This window comes from Aythya ferina (assembly GCF_964211825.1).
Source record: "Aythya ferina genome assembly, chromosome: Z".
NCBI lineage: Eukaryota > Metazoa > Chordata > Aves > Anseriformes > Anatidae > Aythya > Aythya ferina.
The window spans coordinates 29,586,689-29,612,846 of NC_140299.1; the positions used below are offsets into that span (position 1 = coordinate 29,586,689).

At 38.1% G+C, this 26,158-nt stretch overlaps 1 protein-coding gene across 1 annotated transcript in view; it reads left to right on the top strand.

Annotated features, from left to right (window-relative positions):
- The window catches only part of SLC1A1 (solute carrier family 1 member 1), a 60,107-nt gene that overhangs the window by 7,621 nt on the left and 26,328 nt on the right, over positions 1-26,158 (top strand). The window contains exon 2 of the mRNA XM_084504717.1: positions 9,317-9,457. Coding sequence (XP_084360843.1) covers positions 9,317-9,457 — 141 coding nt within the window. The remainder of the gene's footprint in view (positions 1-9,316; positions 9,458-26,158) is intronic.

Here is a 26,158-nt window from a genome sequence, read left to right on the forward strand (position 1 = left end):
AAGGTGAAGATCTGGGCTGTATTGGACTTGATGTTCCAGATTCATTTTTCTGTCTACCTTCCAAGTATTGCACATTCCATGAGAACCTGATAGCATGTTAGATTAAATGTGACATATGATGAAAATTTTCCAGGGTTATAGGTAATCTAACACTGTTCTCACAATATGTTTCAAAATAGCCATTCTTGTTCCTTTAATGCTTTTGGAATGACAACCAACCTGGCCTTGCTTAATCTGAACTAATTTTCTAGGTCGTATCTCTGATTTCTTAACATTGTGATGTCTAAATTAGTTTCAGAATAACGATGTTTCTGCATGTCACTATCAATCTCTCTTTAGATACCACTAAATTGCCTTTCGGGCTGCTTATCTCAATTTATTACAGTCAGAATCTTTCCACTGTCCTTCCAGCAAGAGGACAGCTAGAACAGTCTGTCCTGTTTACTGTCCTTTCCTCTCATCATAGTTTAAAACAGAAGCTGTAACAAGGGGCAGAATCTGGCGAGTCTTTCCAATTACTAGCCTTTCACCTTTCTCATACCATGGCTAACCATTTAGTTTCTTGTGTGTTTCAGTGGTCTTAACTGAAGATAAGTTTTTTCTGATGTGTTCTATTGAGCTAATAAACCAGATATATGAAGGTGCTGAAACAGTTTTGGCAGAGTATGTAAATATTATAGAAAAAGAACAGATGATCACTGGGTTTTTACAGGAAGGAGTGAGGATTTGTAATTTATTGGGTGGTATTGGAATGATATTGTTTGCAGGGTAATATGCTAGGCCACATAAGCAATGTGTTAGGCACCAGGAATGCCAGAAGTGAGTACATGACAATGTCTGAAATGAGTTGTAGAAGGGGTCCAAGTGAAACACATAGCACTGCTATATGAAATTGTGGATTTGGATACATTGAGGAAGAAAGAAGATCTGGATGTTTCTAGATGACTGCAGAAGAGAGAGTCCATAGTCAAAGAGGGCTCCCAAATTATAGATGGCTGGGGTGGAGGAGAATGGTATTGTTTTTTGAAGTGACAGTTAAAAAGAGTCATGGGGAAGGTCTGCAGAAGAAGAAGAGCAAGTTACCATTGTCACATTGCATTTCACTTTTACAGTAAACATGGGAATGTGAGACTGAAAGATACCTCTTGCGTTACCACATCTTGTCTGCTGCTGCTTCAGGTCACATCATTTTTTATAGACTTTCTACTCCATATCATACTCTACTTTAAAGATGGATGGGTTTCCTGGTGCTGCATTTAGTTTTGGGAAGATAGGTTTGTCATCTGATTGTTGCAATTTCGAGCTTAAAAAATGTATTGAGGTTCAATATGTACACATTAAGTGTAGATCTGTATTTTCACAGTATTCGCCAACAGAACAGTACCTTCACCAAAATACATCCAAGCGCATTAGGAAATGTAGGTTGTATAGCTGCTGGGAAACAATTGTATTTCTTCCCCAGATCAATTAATTTATAACATAATCTTTATAGTATGATATTTATTATGCTAGATTTGTGAGTCTTATACTTCAGTCTTATACTGAGTTTCTGGAAAAACTATGAAAGAGCCAAATTGTATATCTGATGCAGCTTCACTTATCTGAAGAGAGTTAAGGACTAACTGAGGAATGGATTATTCACACTTCTCTGTATTTCTTCAGTATGTTAATGGACCGTGTAGTTAAGTTCTGTAAGGCAGTTCTTACTAGAGCACTGATATGTATATAGAGATAAAACACTAAAGTTTTTTTCTTCAACTATTCTTTTATTATGACTTTCTCAGATAGAAACTACATCTGCATACTGAAAACATTTGGAACATACTTATCCATGAAGTTCACCTACAGTACACAGAAATAAAATGAAAGAAACTTAGACTCCAATAGGAAAGATTTTTAGGTTATCATACTGTTTTTCAGTTTGTGCATTGCAGTTCTTTGGGATCACTGGTTCTGCATAACTGTGATCAGTTGAAATTGCAGAAGACAAGACTACCTGTTATTTCCCTTTTCCTGGCTGAGTGAAATACATTCTTAATATAACCACCCTTGGTTTGACTACAGGTGGAGTGGCTCTTGTGCAGGGCTTCAGTGAGAGTGGCTGGTCCACCTAATCAATGACACTGCCGCAGGCTCCTGCAGCACAGAAAGTAGAAATTACACGATTTTAATGGTTGCAAAACCCTTCATACCTGCTGTGAGCAGTTGGGGGGATATGCCACACTGGAGAAGCTGGTTATTCTCCTCTGGCCAGTACTCCACCTTGCCTTCATTCCTACAGGTCCATCACAGGGAGTCATTGCCCACCTGAACTTTCTTCACTCTGCAATCAGTTGACATTGTGTTGCTTGTGTAAAGGAATTTACAACCCACAGCAGGTTAATCACCAAGAAGACCCAGGGGGTCTCACCACAGGTGAGGAATGAGCATACCTTCCTCAGTACATTCCGGCTAAACATTTTTCAGTAGACCATGGTCTGACTTAGGGACTGTATTCTTCTGGAAGGTTTTGCGAGAGGACTTTTCTTTACTCATCTTTGCAATTAAGACGATAGCCTGGGCAACACCAGCATATGAAGAGTTAAGCTCTGTTGCCATACAATTAAACCTGGTAACTCTAAATCCTACCTTAGTAGTTGCCTACAGTTTTCTAAGAATCTTGTTTTTTCTTCAGCCAACATCACTTTGTTTATTAGAAAGAATATTAACTGTCACGTAAAATGTGAAACAGTGTGAAATGCATAATGTTACAAAGGGTTAAAATTAATCCAAAGAGTTACATTAATAGTTTTACTGTAATATTCTACACCCTCCATTTGACTGTTTTGAGGTTAGGTACTTTGTACTCCTTTGTAGTTAAGAAACAGCCAGTAATATTACAGTAACTTTAGAGAGAGCAGAAACAAAACAGATATTATAAAATATTGCTAAAAGACTCTGTCAGTATCACAGATTCCAAATATATTGCGCTGCAATTTGTCATGTTTATATTGAATGTTTTGTATTGTGTTTCAGACTAAGTCAGTGAACTTTGTTTGCCAGCTTTATCTGTCTTGTGAATCATCTGCTATAAAGATAACACAATTAAGACCCACAAGTATTTTAGTCTGTCATGTGAACAGCATATGAAAATATAAAGAGTTTTATCACTTTGTTGCTACAGTACAATTAAATAATATCAGAATTGAACCACACCCACATTTTTTAATCTTTCTTTTAACCATTATCAGAGTTAAATAATTCTCCCACTGTCTATCAGCATCAGACAGAATCTCTATCTCTGCTCCATTGAAAAAGAGTTTCTACATGCCGAAATTACAGGCAAACAGGAAAAAGAAGTACCATGTTGTGTTTTTTTTTTCAGAGAGGGGCATGGTGTAATTCAGTCATTTACAAAATGACTGGTTGTTCTCCAGAAATATACACTGGATTTATTTATTTATTCCCTCATCTTCTTCATAGCTCATTCTTAAGGATCCTTCCAATGATAACGCAGTGAGAGTTGGAGATGATTTGCAGTTTCTGTGGTGTCATGCACACTGGTGGAGTGAGAAATCCTCTCAATTAACATCATGCAGCCCTGTGTCAGTGTTGTCATCCGTAAGTGCAAATAACATAATAGGGAGTCCTACCTGTTAAGTATTGAATTTTGGCTTATGTTCTCTTCCAATCAGATGTAGAACCAGGCATGTCTTTGCATGGGCTTTGCTTACTTATTTCTAAATTCTGAGTTTTTGGCCTGTGAGTGAAAGTAAAGAAAGTCAAGCCACAAAATGTCTTGTCATCTTGTTCTCCAAGATACCATGTTCTTCAGAGTGTTTAAGCCACAATGATAATAACATAAAACAGTTAACTACAGTCACTTCATACTGCATGTCCTGACTGAATTCAACTACTCTAGTGGTTCTGAGTTTTTAAATTTGAGATCTGACTTGTGTTGAATCCCAAGTTGTTATGGCTAAGTCCTTAAGTTTTTTTCTGTATCACTGTCTACGATACAGAAAAAATTGCAAGTAGTCTCTACATGCAGTGGCTCACATGGCTGCTGAGGACAGCATGTTTTGGCAAGTTTACAGTAACTGTAGTATTATCTGTGACATTCCCCATGTAAGCTAGTACAGATAAGCCCAGAGATTATGAAATTTGTTTAAACAAGGGGGTGTTTCTTTTCTTACTCATTTCCAAATCTATGTCATGAACTGCAGCATACTACTATAAGAGAAATGTAATAATTCTGTAGTCATTCCCATGCAAATAATATGCCATTTTCCATAGAGAAAGTTTCAGGGAAGGAAAAAACAAAACCAAACAAAAACCACAGCAATATGGAAAAAGACATACTTTTACTAGTTAGGTGCTGATTAATGATTTTTCACCAGATGCCCAAACGTCACAGGTACCTTTGCAGCTCTGCAGAACCTACAACTTAGTAGTCTCCCAGGACACATTTTGACTGATTTCTGTGGTTTACACACTACATAGGCGTACGCAAGGCTGACTGGTTCTGTCATGTTCTCATATAGCCATCATCTTTCAGGTTCTGAAAAGCTTAAGGGCTGGTAGGTGTGATCGATTGACCGAGTGCTACCTGCAGTGCAGTCAGCTCCAGGTACTGCTCCCCTTTTCTTTGGTAACACAACAGAAGAATTGGGTCATCCGACAAAGAAAAGTATATTCCCTCTAGATTTTTATGCTGTGACTCATGGGACTGTCTGGAAGATGGGTAGTAACAGATTTCTTTTGGTGTACTCAGTTTTTGTGGTTTTCTTCAGATCCTTTTTTCTTCCTCACCCCTATCTTCTCTTAGTTTGCATTTTTAACCCTTTTTGAATATTTTTCTGTCTGTTACCAAGTTTGCTGAAAGACTCTGCTACTTGGGTGAGTAATGCCAGGGCATTTGTTGTTGCTTATGGGGTCAGACAGATGTGGCCTTCTCTGGCTGCTTCATGCTTTGCAGTCACGAGGACGCAAACTACAGCTTTCACTTTCTGCGTTAGTATTTTCTGGGAGGGAAAGTGTAGATACCATGTTATACAGTATGTAGTGTTGATGCACAGTTGAAAGGGTAAATTTTCCTCAGAAAATTAAAGCCATGGGATTGTACTGTTTACGCACCTTCATTCCCTTATGCCTGCTGTTGCAGAAGTCTGGACCCTAAACGGTGTGTGCAATTAAGCAGTAAGTGGAGGATTACTATTACAGTAATAATCTTAACCTAAGTTAGCCACATGTGCAAGAAGGAAAAGCAAGGAGAGAAGGTAGAAAGGAAATAAAAACAGTTTATCGTGGAGAAGAAGAGTGGCTGAAACTGAGGAAGGAGGAAGAGGGAAATTGGGGAAAAATGATGTTCAGCACTTTAGAAAGGAAGAAGTAAAATATTACATAAATGTTAAACAGATAAAAAGACAGGAAAAAACAAATAGTAGAGGCATTGCCTACTGTAGAGTTTGTAGTTTTGAGATGTAATTACACATGTAAGAATTATTTTCACAAATAGTGGAGTATGAGTAGCATTCATATAGAGAAAATAACATTTTACAAGACTTTCATTTATACTTGTTCAGGGTTGCTGTAATTGGTGTGATGTTAATAACAGTAGTGACCACGTGAAGTATATTCCTGCTGGGTCACACTTCTTTTTGTGTGTTAGAATTCCCAGGAAGAAAATTCCAGCGAGTTGGTTATTGAGATGAGGATCAAAAAGTTCTATAATCATCCAGTTCCAGTACGTAAGCAAATTTATTCTGCTTACTAACCAACTCTTGTTACTGCTACCAAAAAAAATTCTTCCTGTTTTCCCATGCTAAATTCTAACAGCAGATGGTAGGTGCTATTTCCACTTAAATGGTAGCTGCATTTTACTGTGTTTTGTTATTGTGCAGAAGTTAATATGGATATGGTTGCCGTGTCTGATAAAAAATAATAGTGTGAACATGGAAGTGAAAGCAACAATGCAATTATTGTTACTAGATAAGTAATACCCTCAACAAAACAGTACAAACAAAACAACAAACAACAACAACAACAACAAAAAACACTATTACAGGTATACAAGCAAAAAAGCATAAGGAAACTCTGGTAAATTTTTGAGAGGACCTGAAAGGTTTTCGTAGTAAAATTCAAAGAAGTAGAAAAGCGACCTCTGAAGAATGAACATGAGGGTGAATCGTTCTACCTTATAGTAATCCTACTAAATGTATAATGATCAAACTTTCCAGCTGGTCCAATATTACAGTTGCCACTTGGCACGTAGTTACAAAATGTCTTGGTCACTCCTGATCAGGAAAAGGAGGCAAAATATGTTTTCATCAACTTTATTTCAAAATGCAGTGGATCACAAGTATCCCCCTTTCTTTGTATCATAATTATCTTTTGTTTTTTTTTTTTTTTTCCTTTAAAACATCTAGGGTATAACCTGAAGATAGACAAAACTCAGAATCACCTGAGTTAGTGCTAGACATCTTCAGTTTGCGCATCTGCACAGTGCTTGTGATATTCCTTCCTGTAGGCTAACGCTTCATTTGAAGGCACATTTCTGACTACTCTGGGCAAGGTTTGCCTGTTTCTGTCACGGATAATACATTGTGTATGTCCATCTTTATTAAGACTCTGTGAGGAATATGTCTAGCATCAAGAGCCATTTGCAACACCAGCTTGGTAGGATCAGAGCAGGAGTGGGGGAGTCTGGTTAAAATGGAGGTTGCTACAGGTACATGTCTGTAATCTTGTTTGGCATGGGAATACTCTTTACCTTGTGTCAAGGTATGCAAAAGGAAGATGTCTTCCACTGTGCTGTGTGATGAAGAAGGGAGCAGCATCTAGGGAAAGGCACATACTTCCTCACTGTTGTAAATCTCTTGCAAGCTTCAGAAATGCAGAATCAGCTGTACATCAACCTGACAGCTGTATCCAGTATGTAAAGTAGAATGCCCCGTATCTTATCATAAAATGTAATTGAACAACTTCTTATAATAATACAATTTAGTATTGCTGCAATTTAAGCATATGTCTGTCTTAATTGTGTGAATAGTCTGAAGTCAGGGAGAATACTTATATGCTTATGTTCAGCTGTTTACACTGGTATTTGCAGGATCAAAATCTTAGTAACTTACTTCAAAACATGTAACCATTTTACAAGCTGAGTAATCTTTCTTGGGCTTATCTCAGAGTGCTGATTAATTATTTTCAACACTTTTAGCTTAGCACTAGGTTAGAAGTAGAGAGCATTGTGTCTTATCGTTCGTAGATCAAGGGCATTTACATAATATTGCAAATATCTTCAAGACTATTAAGATTCAATGTGTTGCAAGGAGTTTAAGCTGTCTTTGTTCACTGGAAAAGAACACACCAATCAAAAATCTTAATAGTTGCTCCCATTTGCCTGGAAACATGTTAACATGTTCATTTTCCTTATTAGCAGTAAAGACTTGGTTGGAATTTATAATCTGCTTCTATTTTCCTTCATTTTGCTTCTGCAAGTGCAGAACAGAGGACAGTTCATTGTCTTTCTGTGCTATCAGAGGAAAATTCTGTGAAAGTAGCTAGTTTACATTTTTGTGTCAACTAACATCCAGTTAGACAACAGAACTATCACAAACCACCCCCATGGTGAATCTTTAGGGAAGATTTTTTTCAAAATTTCCTGCTTTCTATATGAGAACATTAATGAGTTTCTACTATAGTACACTACTGAATATGGGATCCCTATCTATTTTTTTCAGTACCAACAGTACAGACCAGTTGTCTGTGGATTTGCCTAAATCTGTTTTTGAACCTGCTGGTGTTGTTTGCTTCTACAGTTTCAATCACTTAAAATGAGGGGCCTGTCTTATCAGCCTCTTTAGTCATGTTACAATATCTAACTTAAATGCCTTGTGTACCATCAAAAATAAAACTGAGGGAAGAGGCAAGTTTGGCTTGGGCCCTACTAGCTTTCCTGGGATGCTGCAAGTTTACATGAGTCAATGAGGATGGTAAAAGTAAGCTGGATGCACCTTTTTTTGCTTTTGTGTTGCAAAATATACATCACTGACGTCACCAAAACCCAAAGGGATTTAAGCAATTCCATTAACTTCAGTGAGTCTGTTAATAACTTCATTGAGGCTATTAATATGAAAAAAACCTTTCACCACTCAATGGGTAGTGAAAGCTTTTGAGTGGCCTTGTCTCATATCAAATCTAGTTAGAATTTGGGTCTCTCAATGTTCCAACTAGCCAGGACTAATACAGTTCAAAGTTCATGTATGATAATGATGTTTCCTTTTAAAACAATGTCTGTAGTAGAGATGGTATTTAAGACACTTATGGGAAACACTTGTGTAATGTTTTACTTATTTCTGTGAACCCAGACTGGGAAAATGAAAAGAAAGGATAAAGAGTAAGCAAGTAAAATATAATTTATGAAAGTGCAACGCAAAATAATGAATTCAAGAGTATATTCAAATTATGAGTCTGCAGTTGCTTAAGAAAACAACATTTGTACTGCTTTCTGAAAACACTGATGAACACATTTCCTATACCAGTGATTTTCACTTTTTACCTCATGTTAAAATAGAAAATGAGCATAATGCACATCAAAATGAAGAAATTTGTCTTTCAGCCTATGATTTATTTTGTTCAGAAGCTAGAATTATTTAATAATTCATTGAATCCAAAGATAATAAGAATACAAAGTGCTTTGCATCATGGCTGAATTACTGATTATACTCGTAGTCTAATATTTTGTAGATTGGTCGTGTAGAAGAATGAGCGTGAAATATGCAGAATATTATTTTATTTGATCAGTTTCCTTGAAATCATTAAATTAATTTAGTAGTTATTAATTGTAGTCATGCTCTTTTCTGGTTATGTACAGTGGTAAATACTGAAACTATTGCTGCTGCATAGATATATTTTCAACAATGCATCCAAAGTACTCTATCATACCACTTCCTTTTTAATGTGCGACAGTGCTTATTTATTATATTAATTTATTAATGACAGCTTGGGATCTTCAGATGCTAGTGTAAACAGGTAAAAAGTCACCACTGGACTGGACTGATAATCAGAAGGCATAATCAAGATATTTCCAAAGACACATCTAAGAAATCTTCCAAATTCACAATTATTTGTGGTGTTTATTACTGTTACTATCACAATATATAGAACAGAAAAGGAATACCTAAAGGATTTGTTTTAGAAGTTCCACCACAGTGATAAAAATGTGTTTAATGTTCACTTTTTTTGATTTATTTACCTTCTCTTTTTCTTCCTTCTTCTCCACATCTCCCTTATAAATTACAGCTAAGTCATGTTGCATTTTTAATATGTCTTTTAGGTATTGGAGTTGGCATGCTGGTACGGGAATACGGCAAGCTGTCTAACTTGGATAAATTCTACTTTTCCTTTCCTGGGGAGGTGCTGATGAGAATGCTCAAACTCATCATTCTGCCATTAATCATATCAAGTATGATCACAGGTATGTATGACTGGAACTGTGCAGTTTGCTGTTGTGATTTTCAGTGTGGTTTAGCTTTTCTTTCTAAAAGAAATAACCTGCAAAAACAACTTGATGGAACTATATCATAAAAAATACAGATGCATACATTTAGATTACAATTTTCTATTTACAATGAGAATGAGTTTGGAAGGATTATCACTGATATTTAGTAATGAAGTTATAAAAAGCCATGAGATAATAACTTCCATGTGTATAGATTCCTTCCCAACTGTTTAACCAAACAGTTGCAGATTGCAAGCTCAAAGCTGCAACTGAATATTCTCAAGAGTTAACTATTATAAATAGTCTCATGCCACTATTTTGTAAGAAAAGGAGAGGTGATTTCATATTTTACTGTCAAAGAAAGGTGATTCCTTACCTAACTTACCCTAGTCTCTGCAAACTCCTATGAGGTTCCTTGCATGAGGTTTGGTGCAATTTGGCATTTGCTGAATCCCTCTGTGGAGCCATTTAATTTACTCACCTGGCAGAATGCTATAAATTAGCACATACACACGCACAAAAAAAAAAAATGAATAAAATATTTTTTTCTGTTTGGTATGTGTTATTCAAAGGAATTTTGCAGAAGTGCAAGAGAGTAAGCAAGCTCTTGTTTGGAACCCAAGCCTTGGCATGGTAGAATTTGCTAACAGCTCGCTCATTAGGAGATATTTGGAAAGATCAGGAGCAAACCCAAAGCAAAGAGATAGAACTGGAAGTCAAGTAATCTTTCTGACAAGGTAAAGGAAGCCAGACATTTGTCGCTACCCTGTTTTCTTTTGTTTCCACAAATCCTGTACTTTAGGACTGCATTCATGCCTTGGTGTTTGTCATTTAGTTGGATGGTCATGGAAATATATCAGATATTTGACTGTGGAAAGCTTGTTATGGTCAGGGAATGGAAGGGGAATTTAGATCCTGCTGTGAAACTGTTGTTGGTTTAAGAAAAGGAGTGAAGAACAGAGGAGGCATAAAAAGGGCTTGGTGTTGTAATCAATAGAAAGGGTAGCAGCATTTTTACAGAGAGGAAGGAATGACACAGAAAGCAAAGGAAAACTAAGCTCTACTTTTATCATACTGAAATTGAGTCTGTGTCAGGAGACCTAGGAAAAAATGCTAAAAGACTAATACATTTCATTTTTCAAACAAATGTTGATTTGTGGGTAAAGTTGGGCCTGTGTTTTCAGAAGTAAATGATATAATTAGGATAACAATGAAATGATCGATCCCTGTCCAGCACTTCTGGGGGGAAACAGGAATCATGCTGTTAAAAATATTATGCAGCTATTTGATGCTTGGCATTCAAGTAGGAGTAAACTGCATTTTTAACTACTAGCATTAACTTGGATTTTAAAGATTGCAGATTACTAGAATTGAACTCATATAAAATGATGACAGTGAGACACTTTACTTCTGACCTTAGCATATACATAGAAAAGCGGAGCTTATTTTTTACACTTACATGTTAAGGTTTTAGGCAAGGAAGAAGAGGTAAAATTGATAAATTTTCTTGATTAAAAGAAGGCTGTGTATAGTCATAAAGCACAGTAGTCATTATTTGTCTTTCATATAGAACCTCACAGAATGGTTGAGGTTTCAAGCGAACTTTTGACACCATCTAGTCCATGCCCCTTGCTCAAAACAGGGTCAACTAGAGCAAGTTGTCTTGGACTATGTCTGACTATGTTATGAATATCTTACAGGATGGAAAGTCTACAACCCCTTTGGACAACCTGTTTGACCATCTGCCCAGTAAAACAGTGTTTTCTTGTGTTCAGATGAAATCTCATGTTTCTTAACTCATGCCCTGTTACCTTTTGCCCTGTCTTTGGGCACCCCTGAGAAGAGCCTAGCTCTGTCTTTTTCATTCCCTCCCATCAGGTATGTTCATATTCATATTCATATTGTGCATGTGAATAAGATATCCCTAAGCCTTCTATCCACCAGGCTGAATAGCCCAAGCTCTCAGCTTCTCCCCATGTGAGAGATGTTCCAGTCCCATCGTTGCCTTTACAGCCCTTTCCTGCATTGGTTCAAGTAAGTCCCTAGCTTTTTTCTACTGGGGAACCCAGAGCTGGACACATTACTCCAGGTGTGTCCTCATCAGTGCTGAGTAAAGATCAGCTCCCTCCATATGCTTTCAGTGGGCTTGCTAATGCAGCCCAGAAGGCTGTTGGCAACTTTGGTCATGAAGTTACATTGCTGGCTCATGGGCAGCTTGTTGTCCAACACGGTCTTCAGATTCTTCTTTGCAGAGCTGTTCTCCAGCCAGCTGGCCTCCAGAATGTAGTGGTGCCTGGCTTTATTCCTCCCCAGATGCAGCATTTTGCATTTCTCATTGTTCGTCTTCATGAGATGTCTCTCAGACAAATTCTCCAGCTTATTCAGGTATCTATGAATGTCAACACAACCAGCTTGTCTGTCACTTCTCCCAGTTTTGTATCATCTCTGAACTTACTGATGATGCATTCTGCCTCCTCATCTGGCTTAGCAATGAAAACAACAAAAAGTATCTGTCCCCATTTTTACCCTGGGGTGACTAGCATCCAACTAGATTTTTGCAAGTGGTTGTAACCCTCTGAGCCTAGCCATTGAGCCAGTGTTCACTACACTTCACTGTGCACTCATCTAACCTCTATTCTGTAAGCTTGTCTTCAAGGTTTTTATGAGGGACTGTGTGAAAAAATAAATAAAGTAAAGGTAGACAACATGACCTCTTTGCAGTTCAGAATTTTAGTGCCAAAGCAAGATTCAAAACATGCTGTATGGAATAGAACAAGGAGAGGAATAAAAATTTAAAGGAAGATGCAGGGTCTATCTTCAGCTATATCTGTAAACAAGGTAGTGTCAAGTTAATGTCAACAGCACATCTCTCTGCATTTGGCTGTGAACCTTCCTTGGAATGAGACACAAAAGTATTTTCTTTAGAAGGAATTTCATAATTATTGACTAAGCACAGAATATACAACCTGCAAGTTGGCTGTCATTGCTGGGATCAGAGGTCATCTGAGTACATCCACTTCTTCAGGATCTGTGTATTTTTCAGGATAGAGAATGTCAGTTTTCAGACCCCTGTAGAGTGTATATCTGATGTTCACAGCTGTCAGATCTATGTACATGTTCATGTGCTCAGTGGCAGACATTTAGGGACCCGAAACAAGAAGCTACTGCAGTAAAAACTAGTGATATTGATTGAGTCTGAATGCCAGCCTTCTGTACACACATTTCTAGCTCACAAGCTAAGAGGATTCCAGTTAGCTCACCATGACAGGAGGTTAAATGTTATCGTGATGTTATGCCTCTGCAGCAGGCTAAAAGTGCGCACAGAAACAATTGCAGTGGCACATTTGGTGCATATTTGTTACCAGACCACATAGGTGGGTCCAGAGGCATCTAGAAAGTTTTGATGCCTAAAATAGCAGAAATGTATTTTGTGAATATAAATCATTTCAAAATACAGGATTTTGATGACCAGTAACATATATATGTATATTATTATTATTTTTTTTTTCAGAAAATGTTACTGAAAAGGTAATCCAGAGTTTTATATTTTTAAAAAATTATAATGTCATAGTTTGATAGTTTCACATCCTGACGAACATCACTTTATACATATGCTTTTGAGATAGAGAGCTACATATAACTGCAGAGACCAGATTTCTGTCCATTTGGACATAATGATGTAAATCAAGTGTAGAGCAAAGACAGTGATGGAAATTATTCCTTACTGATATTTCAGGAATTTCTGCAAAATTTAAAGTATTAGTAACTTTAACATGTTAGAGCAATTCCTGTCTTAGTGGAAAAAGCTCTCACAGACTTCTTCAGTTAGAGCAAGAACGCACAGTCTCTTTTCAAACTGAAGGCAAAATTCTCCCTCTTGTGGTTAAATAGAGAGCTTTACACAAAGTGATTTTCCTTCACAAATTCAGTTCCTCAGAGTGTAAAAAAGGGAAAAGATACTTGCATATTTATTTTGCATAGTGTGCAATCTGAAACTTATGGATTTTTTCCACTTAACTGCCTGGAGGCTGAACCGTGGGCTAATAAAAAACTGACATAAACAATAAGCATTTATTTACTGGAAAAAAGTTAAAATAATAAGAGGCAGATGAGTCTGAGTAATGCTATGTTCTTTTAAATTAGTTAGCCTCAGAGACCAGCTTGTAATAATTATCTTCTTCTCATAATTATTTTAGTGAATACTCTGATCCATAAGCCCACCACTAATAATAAAGTCCCAAGTACTTAGTTCTTTTTAATCTCCCTAGACTGCTGTTATTCAAAGTCATTATTTGTACAATAATGCACCATACATGTGAAGGAATTGTTTGTCTTTAATATTTCCTCCTGTATTGTCATAGGAAAATTTGAAAACAAAAATCAGAAGCCTAACCTGTTACTTAACGACAGTTGCTATGACATACAGAACCATGTATGTCATAGTAACATACCATGTATGTTGAATGTAACACTCAACAAGCCAAATCAGCTTCTTTAAAGTACTGCTCTAAAAGAAGACATGTTTTGACAAGTACCAAAAATAGATTATTTTAGGTACCCTGTATGGAGAAGGAGTAGGGGAAATTTCTGGCATGCTTCCTGGGAGTTTGGGGCTTAAATCTAAATCTAAGTAACTGTGCAGTACTTCAAAGCCTGTAAACTATCTTTGCAAGTAATGGAAACTCACAATTCTGATTTTGAGAGAATGAAAATTCTTTAGAATTTTGCAGAATATCTCATCATACATGTATGTCTGCACACTGAGCAGACTAGCCCCTTTACTCACTTTTAGCTTTCTTTTTCATGGATTGAGGTTCACTGTGTAAGCTGTTCCCCAGTATAATGGCAGTAACTGTTTGCAAATCTATTTCCTGTCAGGATCACAACAGAGCTTAGGGTGGAGACAACTGTCCAGTTTTCTGGGCTGTTATGCTCCATGTTTGGGTACAAGTTCAGTGAACTTACATGACCAAGCCTGTAACTAGCTAATCAGCACAAGGTTTCTGGCCTTCTTTCTTGCACATGTCATGTGTTAGTAGCCAGCGTAACCAACAACTCCAGCCCTTCAGGTACTAAAATGGGCTTTGATTCCCATCCCTCTTCAGTCAGTCCTTCTAAGTTGGTGATACTTCAGTCTGCCTGCCTCATTGACTTTCAAACTACAAACCGTTATGTGAATGCCTTTCTTTAGGGATAGACTGTTCTCTAACAGTAACTTCCTCTAAAAACTGGAATCACATGTCTGATAAATGACTTTTAATTAAATTTTCAGGGTCATTCATAAATGCCAGTAATCTTAGCTCTGTCACAATAGTGCCTGTTCTGTTTTCCATATCATGTGTTGGGTTAAAAATTGCAACACACAACACACCAGGTACATGTCACAGATCTCAATCTTGAGGACATGATTTTATCAGCTATTCAACATCTGTTTTAATGCCTGAAATAGTCTTTCCATCATTTCTCCTATTTTCTGCCTAGTAAAACATTATTAAAACTTTTCTGTGTGTTTCTGGCCCTCCCTGCATTTCCAGTCCTCATAGGCAGCTCCAAAGAGGCTAGGACACATGCATGGGAGTTTCCCAGCTCTGAAACTGAACTTGTTATAGAGTATTTGTTATGAGGAAAACTAAAATTTCTCAGAAAAACTGATGTGGTGTGTAGCCTACACGCAGCAAACCTCAGAAACAATGAAAAAAAAGTATGAACCGCCTTTCTGAGGGCAGCTCTGTGTGAGCTGTAAATAAAATATCTGCCTTACTGTGAGTCTGGTGAGGCTCCAATCCGCTAGGTTTCCATGACTATAGAAATAAATTCTTCCTGCTTGAGGGCCTGTGTTGGTTATTGCTGCAGTACTGTCTGAAGCATCCTGCTAGTTTCACCTTTCCCAGTACCAACTGCACACTTTTTTCTTTGCACTTCTTTGTCATAGTATAAAGATTATTTTACTCAAGTCTATCTGACTAGGATTTTACAGCTATGTGACGGAGAAATATGTCCCAGTGAAGTATGGAGGCCAATGAGTTTTCCCATTTGTGGAGACCATTGTTTTCCCTATGGGAAGAGGATCTTGATTCATGGCTGATGGAAGGGTATCTCAAATTATTTGTTCTTTCCCATTGTTCAAAACTAAAGAGGCAGTTTCCTTCCTTGGTCTACTTTGGGGAATTTACTAAATTGCTTTATCACAAAACCATATTTTGTGGCAAAGAATACAAAATGGGAGACAAAAGACTCGGAATGCAATGCGAAAAATCAGAGTATTAATCAGGTTGTTCTTATTTCTCATGTAGTTTATCTTCAAAATTCAGAAGAGCTCAGACAAACAACTCCCCCCCCACTGTATTAATAATTACAGTTAGAACACACAGCCGAATGCACTGTGTCTATGCTTAGGAGTAGATCTACTAGCTCTATCAGGTATAAAAAGTCCACAAATTTAAAGTACTGTGAATGGGCATAGGAAGGTGATAGAACAAAACTATTTTGTTTTCTCTAAATGTATAGAATCCTAAAATATCCCGAGTTGGAAGGGACCCATCATTAAGTCCAACTTCTGGCTTCACACAGGACCACCTGAAAATCGGACTGTATGTCTGAGAGCATTGTCCAAATGCTTCTTGTCCCCTGACAGGCTTGGTATCATGACTGCTTACCTGGGGAGCCTGTTCCATTGCCCGACCACCCACTCAGTGAAGAACCTTTTCCCAACATCCAGCCCGAATCTCCTGAAAGCTTCAAAATAACTTTTCTTTTGGTATCAGCATTCCTGTCGTGGGTAATAGCTGCATCAACAGTTCCCATTCCTGCATTCTCTATTGAGAGATGCTCTGCTATCGAGGCGTTGTTAACAGGCCCTGTGCATCATGAACAAGTGCACTAGTTTCCACCCACTGGATAAGCCCTGATCTGGCTTAACATACTCAGAGACTCTCTCTTGCAATATTTGCACTCTCCAGTTGCATTTCTATGTTTCAGATGTCACAAGAACCATCAAGAAAGCAAATCCATAGTACAGCAGTAATAACATTGTTACCAGAGCTCAGGCAGGGAATTCACCTTGTCCCTTTCTATCATGTACATTGGACAAAGGGCGAGAACTGGTAGACTACTGTTAATGAGTTTTACCTTCAGTTGTACTGAGGGATACTGAAGGTCCTGTCCCACTGTCCATGTGCAGTCATTGAGGCAGGGAAGACTGCGTAGTCATGGGCTACTGGACAAAGTTTTGTGCTCATCCCCATTGGATTACTCCTATAACAATCATTTTCTTCTTACCCATCAATATTAGTGATCTCATGCAACTGAGACAGCCCCTATATTATTTAAGGCTTTAAATTACAGTAATAAAACTTTGAAATGGACTTCTGGTTCATGGAGCATGATTACCACCAGCTCTCAAGGGCAAAGAGCCCCAGTACAGCAGCTGTTCTGCAGCATTGGCAGCCACTGCCTCCCATCCCAGCCATATCACTGTGGGTCTGCTGGTGACACCAGTGTGTGTGGATGTGAAGTGAGTTGGTGTCCTCAGCTCTTCTGTTCTGGAGCTCAGCACGTAAAGCAACAATTCCACTAAGTAAAACCAACTGCATTCACTTTTTTACTCCATTTCTGTATCTGTGGACTTCATGATCAATTAAAAAATATGTCGTGTTAAAGTTTTCTTTATGACAATCTGGAAGCTAAAACTTGTACACCTATACCTTCTACCACCTGTAATTCTGGAGTAATTCAGCTAGTTTCAGTACTCTTGAGTTTTCTGTATTCCCTCCATACATATTTCTCCTGCAACAATGCAGAAGCTGTTTCTGCTGTATTCATGAACCGAATGTGATTTCTCCTATGCATTTTCCTAGCCTGTCCAGCTTGGCAGATTGATGTCATCTTCATTCCTTGTAGGCTCTTATTATATTCCACCCAAGGAACATTGAATCTTCTGAAAAGGTGCTAACGTGTTTTTGTAGCCTCTAAAAGCTTTCTAGAGGAAAAACACGTTTTTTTGTACAAGTGATACTATTTGCAAATAAGACGAATGAAAGTCAGTACTAATATCTTCTTTCTATGCATGTAGTCCAATCAGGTCTATAGGGAAAGATCATAATACAACACTGCAATGGTGATTTTGCCAACTGCTCACAGACCAGCACAGCAACCTGTTAATGAACTGACATCTGGGGTCAGACATTTTTCTGGACATGTTACCTGAACCGTACCATTTTATAATGATTTAATCGCTTTGATTTCCATAAACTATTAATCTCCCATTTATTTATCCCTTTCTATCTGGTATTTAGAAGGTTTGTAACAATTACTTTTTCAAAAGCTTCCTGAATCATCCAGGACACTCCCTGTCAGTATTGAGTATTCTTTGTAACTCTTAATACATTCCATGCTCTATTCTGTTTCTTCAGAAAAAAAAAAAAAAAAAATCTGCTTTTTTCAGTGCCTCTTCAAAGTCAGAAGACCAGTATTTATCTTGCTAACCCAGTGTTAGTCTCATTAGATCATATAAGTAGGATTTGAAAATTTTCTGTTTTAAAATGTTTTTGTGGTATTTAAATAGAACTAACAGATGCTTATTCATCACATTTGCCCCCTTTCCTCCTTCCCAACCACTAATTTGCAAGCTTTCATCAACTCATTTGTAAGACCTTCTTATGTTGCATTTACAGAACTGTACTAGTAGAAGAATAAACATTTTCTTCAAAGAAAAGGAGATGCTATCAAGTTTACTGAAACCATAATAGCTACAAGCTGTTATATGCTTTTCCTTTTCAGCAACAATGAAATCTGAACAGATAGGAAAACTGCCGCTATGGAGGGACTGACAGAATACGAATTGAAGACTTTTGGTAACAAACACTAAAGACAGAGATGGTAGGTCACCAAAAATGTGGTTCGAGTGATTACATACCACAGTGACCGGGTCTTCTGTTTGCCATGGCAAATCTTCATTACCTGATCTTCTCAGGCAACATCTGGGTGAGAACTGTCCTCCTAAAATGACTTAGCTATATATGTCATTCAGTTAGCTACTGGAAGGGTAGACACAAAGAGGAATGCAGAGCCCCATGACATAGTAAACACAGGGAAGAAACAAAATTTCTTGGAGTTGCATATCAAGTGAAAGATTGTTGAGAAAAGATCTATGGTTAATACAGATAACAGCATCTGAGTCCTGTGTCTTAGCTGAATGATTAATTAGTGAATAGAATCATGCAGTCTGAAGTGTCAGACTTAATGTCACTGACTTAATGCCTATGTATTTGAATAGACACGTGAATTGCTTGTTTGGTCCTGACAGTCTTGTTCATTTGCAAGGGATGCTATACTACATTTCCTAGAGAATTCCAGAGAGCAAAGTGAAAAAGAGCAGAAGACAGACTGTTTAGCCCTTGGAAGGAAAGAACAGTAATTCCTTTTGAACCTAATTAGTAAACTTACAGCTCAGGGGGAATATGGAGAAAATGAGCTTTCAGGAGATTTATTAAAGTCAGGGTAAACTTGTACTAAAAGTTCATTCCAACTAAATGGGCAGAAAAGGCGAGAAAAGACTCAGAAACTCCCTTGAAAAGAGGGAAAATGACAAGTGAGTCAAGGATGGCTTCAATAAAGTGTAAGCTCTGATTTCACTGCTGATATGGTGATTTCTCCTGCAGCTGTTACTGCCTGAAGTTCATATAATAGGGCCTTCCATTCAAAAGGTCACCATGTGAAATACTATGCCAAGGGCAAAAGGACAGAGGACAGATGTCTTTGGCACCCTTGTTTTCAGAAGATCGGAGGAGAACATTCTTTATACAGGAAATGAAGAGGCCTTGCAAAAACAAGGATACAGAGCTTCATCAGGAAGAGACTGGCTGGGTGAAAAAAACCTTCAGATTAGTTGACAAATTTAACATTTAGTCTCTTTATACCCCTTCTGAGTCTCAGGAAGTGTGACTCCAACATGTGTCCCTGTGAAGGAAGAATCACTGTGATCTGCTTAGTCACAAGGGAGATTGTGCACATAATGCCAGGCAATTTGGACTCAAAGATCTCTCCAAACCTGACTTCATGTTTAGGACAACAGAAAAGACCTTTCACTGATGTGAGACTTTCCCACTTAACATACGTGAACCAACTATCAAATGATAATAAAATTTACATGGAAATAAGATAAAATCTTTGCTTACATATATGAGATTTCTTTCTTTCCTGGAATTTGCGATTTTTGAGCTGATTACAACTGGCAGTGAGCTATGGAGTAAGAACTCAAATTTGGATTCTCTTAGACACATAAAGGGATAAGAAAATAAGCAATAAGCTTGCTATAAAAGTCAACAGTAGAGCTAGAATTTGGTGCGTGGTTCCTCAAGCAAAAATACTTTCTCAATTCTGAAGATACAGGCCAAATGCTGGTTTTATGTGTTTTCTCTTGCAAAAGAAGGAAAGGCAGCTAACTCAAAATGCTTACATGCCTCTAAGAAAGATTGTGATTGTGACTTAACCACTGCTTCTGTGAAGATTAGAGAATTAAGTGAGAACGGTCAGTAGGAGGTAAATGGCATTCTGAAAAACAAACCAGACGGAGAGATCAGGTCATACCACATCAGGTGCAGTTGAAATATTGATGCATATTGATACTGTTCGTGTCTTATATTAAGAATACTCCCAGTTCCATCTTTTAAAGTCAAGTAACTTCATGCATTTCAGACAGATCTCCATTTATCAAGGGGGCTGTTTCTGCATTCCTTCATTCTTTTATTTTTTTCCTAGTATTTTTCTAAGAGTAATTTTTTTCAATAACATATAGCATAGCACACCCATTGGAATGAAACAACACTGCTTTTTTTGTATAAACCATTATGGTTCCTTTAGAAGGATTGCTTACTGAAATACTGTATATGCATTTTAAGAATCCCCCATGTTTTTCCTATTTTCTTATGTTGGTTGCAATATCCTATGAAAAAGTTTTAAACATGACAATGCTGGATGTTCGTAGTATCATTCCTATGACTTAGTGCATGCGCATTGCAGCCAGAATAGCCAAAATGGAAGGTAAGGGCAGGAGGAGGGGGAGAATTAAAAGTGGAAGCTTTGAAGATGTTAAAAATTCTTTAATGATTCCTCTAGAATCTACTGAATTTTCTCAATTAAAGCTGTAAGACTGATGGCAGTTTGGAGCAGTTTCAGAACTGCGTTTTGTTCTTCAGTCAACATCTGAGTCATGTATGAGAAGGTGTAAAAGCCATAGTATTCTACTCATTAGGAACATTTGATGCTATATTTTTGTCATAATTGTGAATTAAATATCAGAAAACTAAGAGAATTGTTGATGTGTGCTGATTTACAGTTATTTCTCCACAAAAATGTAATTAGCTACGAAAGAGAAAAATTGTAAGTGTCAAGGAAGAAGCTATGTTGTGGATGGCAATTGTTTGAATGTGGAAAGCCCTTGAACTGGACTTTTCCCTCTGCCACTTATGGACATGTAAGGAAAAAAGCCAACCACCAGTGCTATGGAGCTGGATAAGTGGCATCAATCTCTACAGAGAAAACTTACATCGTGATCCTCAAGTGTCATGCTGTTGGCAAAGGCAGGTAAACAGCCCAGCCTCTTGCTGATTACACCATTATATCATTTGCAGATGAATTTAGATGATGGAAGGAAAAGATCCTGTTAGCTTCTTCTGAACTTAATTTGATTTCTTCTGGTATTATTACAAGCTTTGAGAACAGATAAGAAGTACTGCAGGAGATGATGCACTTGATGACACTAGAATTTGCAGAGCAGCAAAAAAAAAATGCTGAAGGGTCTAGGTGTGATTGCTGCTGCTAGACAATCACAACACCAAATTAAAGATTCAGTTTCTTATGATGTATAGGAAAAGAATACCTGGAAACATAAACCCTTGTGCTCAGTTAGGACAACTCTGTAGAATGGTATGGCAAACTCTGTGGATATAGGTGTTGTCCACTAGGCAGCTGGTAAGATATGATCACTAGAAGCCACATCCTTGTGACTGTTTCTACTCTTTAATGCAACCATTTTCACTCCTAGATCTCACAGATACCACAATATTAATGAAGCACAGTGAATAACTCTGGAACAACAGTGTTATACCTAATACCAAAGCCATTTGGATACATTTGCATTTCATATATGCCTCCAAAGTAAACACTGATACAAACCACACAAAAACATTGTGCAATACCATCTTCTATGGAGATCATTTTGTTTACTTGACTTTTAAGCATGCCAGGCACTGATTTGCTTGTTTCCATTTAAAATATTTATCTAAACTGTACACAAAATCTATAAATCATGAATTACGCAGTTTCATTTTTTTACCAGTGTTGGCACTCATAGCACAGAGGAAGTGCTCTGCCCAGAGAGTAGATCCCTCTTGTGTTGATAATTTTTTGGTTATGATAGCAACTTAGTCAATTACTTGGTGATCAACTACAGACTATACAAAATGTAGTTATATAATGTTTTTTTTATAAGGTTGCCAAATGTTAATACTGGCATAAAATTTCTATTTTAAGTGGGCAGTGTAGAAGGTCATTCCAACATGAAGGAACAACATGGAAGGACTAGTGGGGTCCAATATTTTTGGAGGTTTCGTTAATCACAGAATGGATTGGGTTGAAAGGGACCTTATAGATCATATAGTTCCAACTATTTGTAAATGTACTATACAAGGTTGCCTCTCTTAAAAACACATTTTTATTCCAACCAAAATAATAAGTACAATGAGAATATTAATGAATATTTAATTTGTGTGATTTTATGGGTTAGTCACAGGGGGCAAGGCTGGTTTGTCTACCAACTGCATTAATTTGTCTGAATAATTTTCCTGAGTACAAAACTTGCAGTTATTATTAATTATATATATACATTATATATTATAATATAATAATATTAATAATAAACATTATTAATCGTTATATTAAATATTTATTATATAATATATTTATGTATGACACTATATAGTATTTGTATAAGTATACATATTTATATATAATGGAGTATATATTAATATATATTTAAATTATGGTCGTGGTTTAACCCGGCCGGCAGCTAAACACCACGCAGCCATTCGCTCACCCTCCCCCCTCCCTCTCTGGGACGGGGGAGAGAAATGGAAAGTGAAGCCCGTGAGTTGAGATAAAGACAGTTTAATAAGACAGGAAAATAATAATAACAATAACAATAACAATAACAATAATAATAATAATACAATGATGATAATAGTACTACTAATAATAATATGTACAAACAAGTGATGCACAATGCAATTGCTCACCACCCGCTGACCGATGCCCAGCCTAACCCCGAGCAGTCCGGCCCCCTCCCCCGGATAGCCACCCCTATATATTGTTTAGCATGACATCAGGTGGTATGGAATACCCCTTTGGCTAGTTTGGGTCACCTGTCCTGGGTCTGTCCCCTCCCAGCTCTTACTGCACCCCCAGCCTGCCTGTTGGCAGGACAGAGCAAGAAGCTGAGATGTCCTTGGCTTGGTATAAGCACTGCTCTGCAACAATTAAAACATCCGGGTGTTATCAGCACTCTTTTCATCCTAAGCCAAAACACAGCAATCTACCAGCCACTAGGAAGAAAATCAACTCTGTTCTAACTGAAACCAGGACAATTATATATTTATATTCCTTATGTATTATGTTATACGTTATTAAATAATAATAATAACAATAATATTTATTAGGTGATTGGTTTCTTTTACATGAAAGATTGGAAAGTGTCCTAATTGCCCCAGAGTCTTGTTATTCCAAACAAGTCTACAAACAATTGGCCTCCCTTCTCTACTTCATTTTATATCTGGTAATGACAGAATGTGCCTGTCACCCACACCTGCTTAGATAAGTTGTCTACAGGACAGGTCTTTCAGATTGTAATTTCACAGAGTTCCTCTGGATCTGGATAGAAATAAAGCAACTGCATAGGCAGGTCAGCAAGGTGGCACAGTAGTGATTCTGTGCTGCCATGAGCATCACTTTGTCATATATTTTACTGGATACTGTTGTCCAGTGGGACTTCTTGAGATGGGTATCTGCTGACCCTGCCTTTTGCCAATTTTGACTCCCTGAAACTGTGCTGTTGAAGATGGGGTGTCTTGCACTGTCATTGCTGAGTGCCTGCTGGGAGTCTCTGGCCCTTTTCAGAGCTTCACCTCAGCACTGCGCATGATCCTGGTGGTACCAACATGGGATAGGATGGGCTGCAGTGTCAAGGTATATCACCTCAAACTGTAATCCCCATGCAGGACTGCCGCACTCTCTGATCTTTTTTTTTTTTTTTTTCCTGGAGACCCAGCAAATTTCTAGCAACCAGGGATAGGACCCAAGAGAATGGCATGAGGCTATTTCAGGAAATATATTATTGGATATAATATTGGATATACATATTGGACCCAAGAGAATGGCACAACGCTGTTTCAGGGAATGTATTATTGGATATAATATTGGATATACATATTGGATATTAGGAAAAAGTTCTTCACTAAGAAGAAGGTGGTTAGGCAATGATACAGGTTCTTCAGGGAAGTGGTTGTGACACCAAGTGTGCTGTAATTCAAGAAGTGTTTGGACAGCACTGTCAGACATATGGTTTGGTTTTTGGGTAGTCCCATGTGGAGACAGAAGTTGGACTTGGTGATCCTTGTGGGTCCCTTCTAACTTGGGGTACTCTGTGATTCTGATTGTATGATTAAGCTTTATTTTTATTCTGAAAAATCTAAGTAACTCTTTTTGAAAACTGAAAAAGAAGTACAGAAATAATTGAGAATCTTGTTGCATTTACTAAGAAATAGTAAGAAAGCTGTAGACCAACCTTCAGGCTTCAGAAGAGGTTGACTCTGTTGGCAGCTGAGCAGAGGCACTCCTATGTTTACTGGGAGTGGAATCGTCATCAGCTGATGGAAAAAACAAGAAAATGTAAGAACTGTTTTCAGTTCATAGTGTTCCAAAACAACCTTTCTAAGCAGCAAGGCAAACAAAGAGAAGTGTTACAAAAAATGCAGAAAATAATTGGGTTTCTCAAGAGTCTTTCTGTGTTGTCACTACTATTGAAGCATTCAATTCAATGATTTTTCAAGCCTTAATTACAACTTTTCCAGAACTTTCAAAGTTCAGTTTTGTTTAGGAATGTTCTCTGTTCCTGTGACATCAAAAAAAGGGAAAAAAAAACCACCAACAGTCTTTTCAGAGAGAAAGTAGTAAATATTAGTAAATATTGGTCTTAATCGAAGTTGCAATCTTATGTTACACTAATGTGTAATTTTCCCTAAGTCAGAAACTAAAATCACAGCATCACAGAACTGTAGGGGTCGGAAGGGACCTCGAAAGATCATCGGTCCAACCCCACTGCCAAAGCAGGCTCCTCAGAGCAGGCTGCCCAGCTAGGCGTCCAGATAGGCCTTAAATATCTCCAGAGAAGGAGACTCCACAACCTCCCTGGGCAGCCTGTTCCAGTGCTCCGTCACCCTCACCGTGAAGAAGTTCTTTCGCATGTTGGTGCATAACTTCCAGTGCTCTGTCTTGTGACCATTACTCCCTGTCCTGTCCCTGCAAACCACTGAGAAGAGGTTGGCTACATCCGTCTGGCCCCCATCCTTCAGATATTTATATACACTGAGAAGATCCCCTCTCAGTCTTCTCCAGGCTGAACAGACCCAGGTCTCTCAGCCGTTTTTCGTAGGGAAGATGCTCCAGGCCCAGTATCATCTTTGTGGCCCTCCGCCTGACTCTTTCGAGGAGATCCCTGTCTTTTTTGTACCAGGGAGCCCAGAACTGGACACAGTACTCCAGGTGAGGCCTGACCAGGGCAGAATAGACGGGGAGGGTCACCTCCCTTGACCTGCTGGCCACGCTCCTTTTAATGCATGCCAGGATCCCGTTGGCCCTCTTGGCCATGAGGGCACAGTCCTGGCTCATGGTCAACCTGTCATCCACCAGGACCTCCAGATCCTTCTCGTCAGAGCTCCTCTCCAGCAGGTCATCCCCCAGCCTGTACTGATACATGTGGTTGTTCCTTCCCAGGTGCAGGACTCTACACTTGGTCTTATTAAACCTCATTTGGTTTCTTCCTACCCATCTCTCCAGCCAGTCCAGGTCTCGCTTAATGGCAGCACAGCCTTCTGGCATGTCAGCCACTCCTCACAGCTTTGTGTCATCGGCATACTTGCTGCGGGCAGACACTATTCCCTCATCAAGGTCATCGATGAAGATGTTGAACAAGACTGGACCCAGCACTTACCCCTGGGGAACACCGCTCCCCATAAAAGAATGATTTGTACTTCCATCAGTGGCTACCAGTAAAAATTTCAGAAACATCATGTGTACTGTTTAGGTCCATCTTTTCCTAAATCACACTATGCCTTTATGTAAGGAGCTTTCTTTATACATGAACATTTTAGGAAAGCAGTTCTAAATATATACAGGATTTCCTAAGAAATTTCAAATGGACTTCAGAAATTGCAGATGAATATCATTCAGTTATAATACAACTCTTAGTTTGATGCATTTCACCATGTAGACAGGGCTTCTAAAGAGAGTTGGAGAGCTGTGTTTCTTTTCTCTAACTTAGGCAACATGGCATATTCCAAGTGCAAAAATCAGTAGCAGAGCACAACATAGGACAAAAACAGACAGGTTTAATCACCTGTAATAATT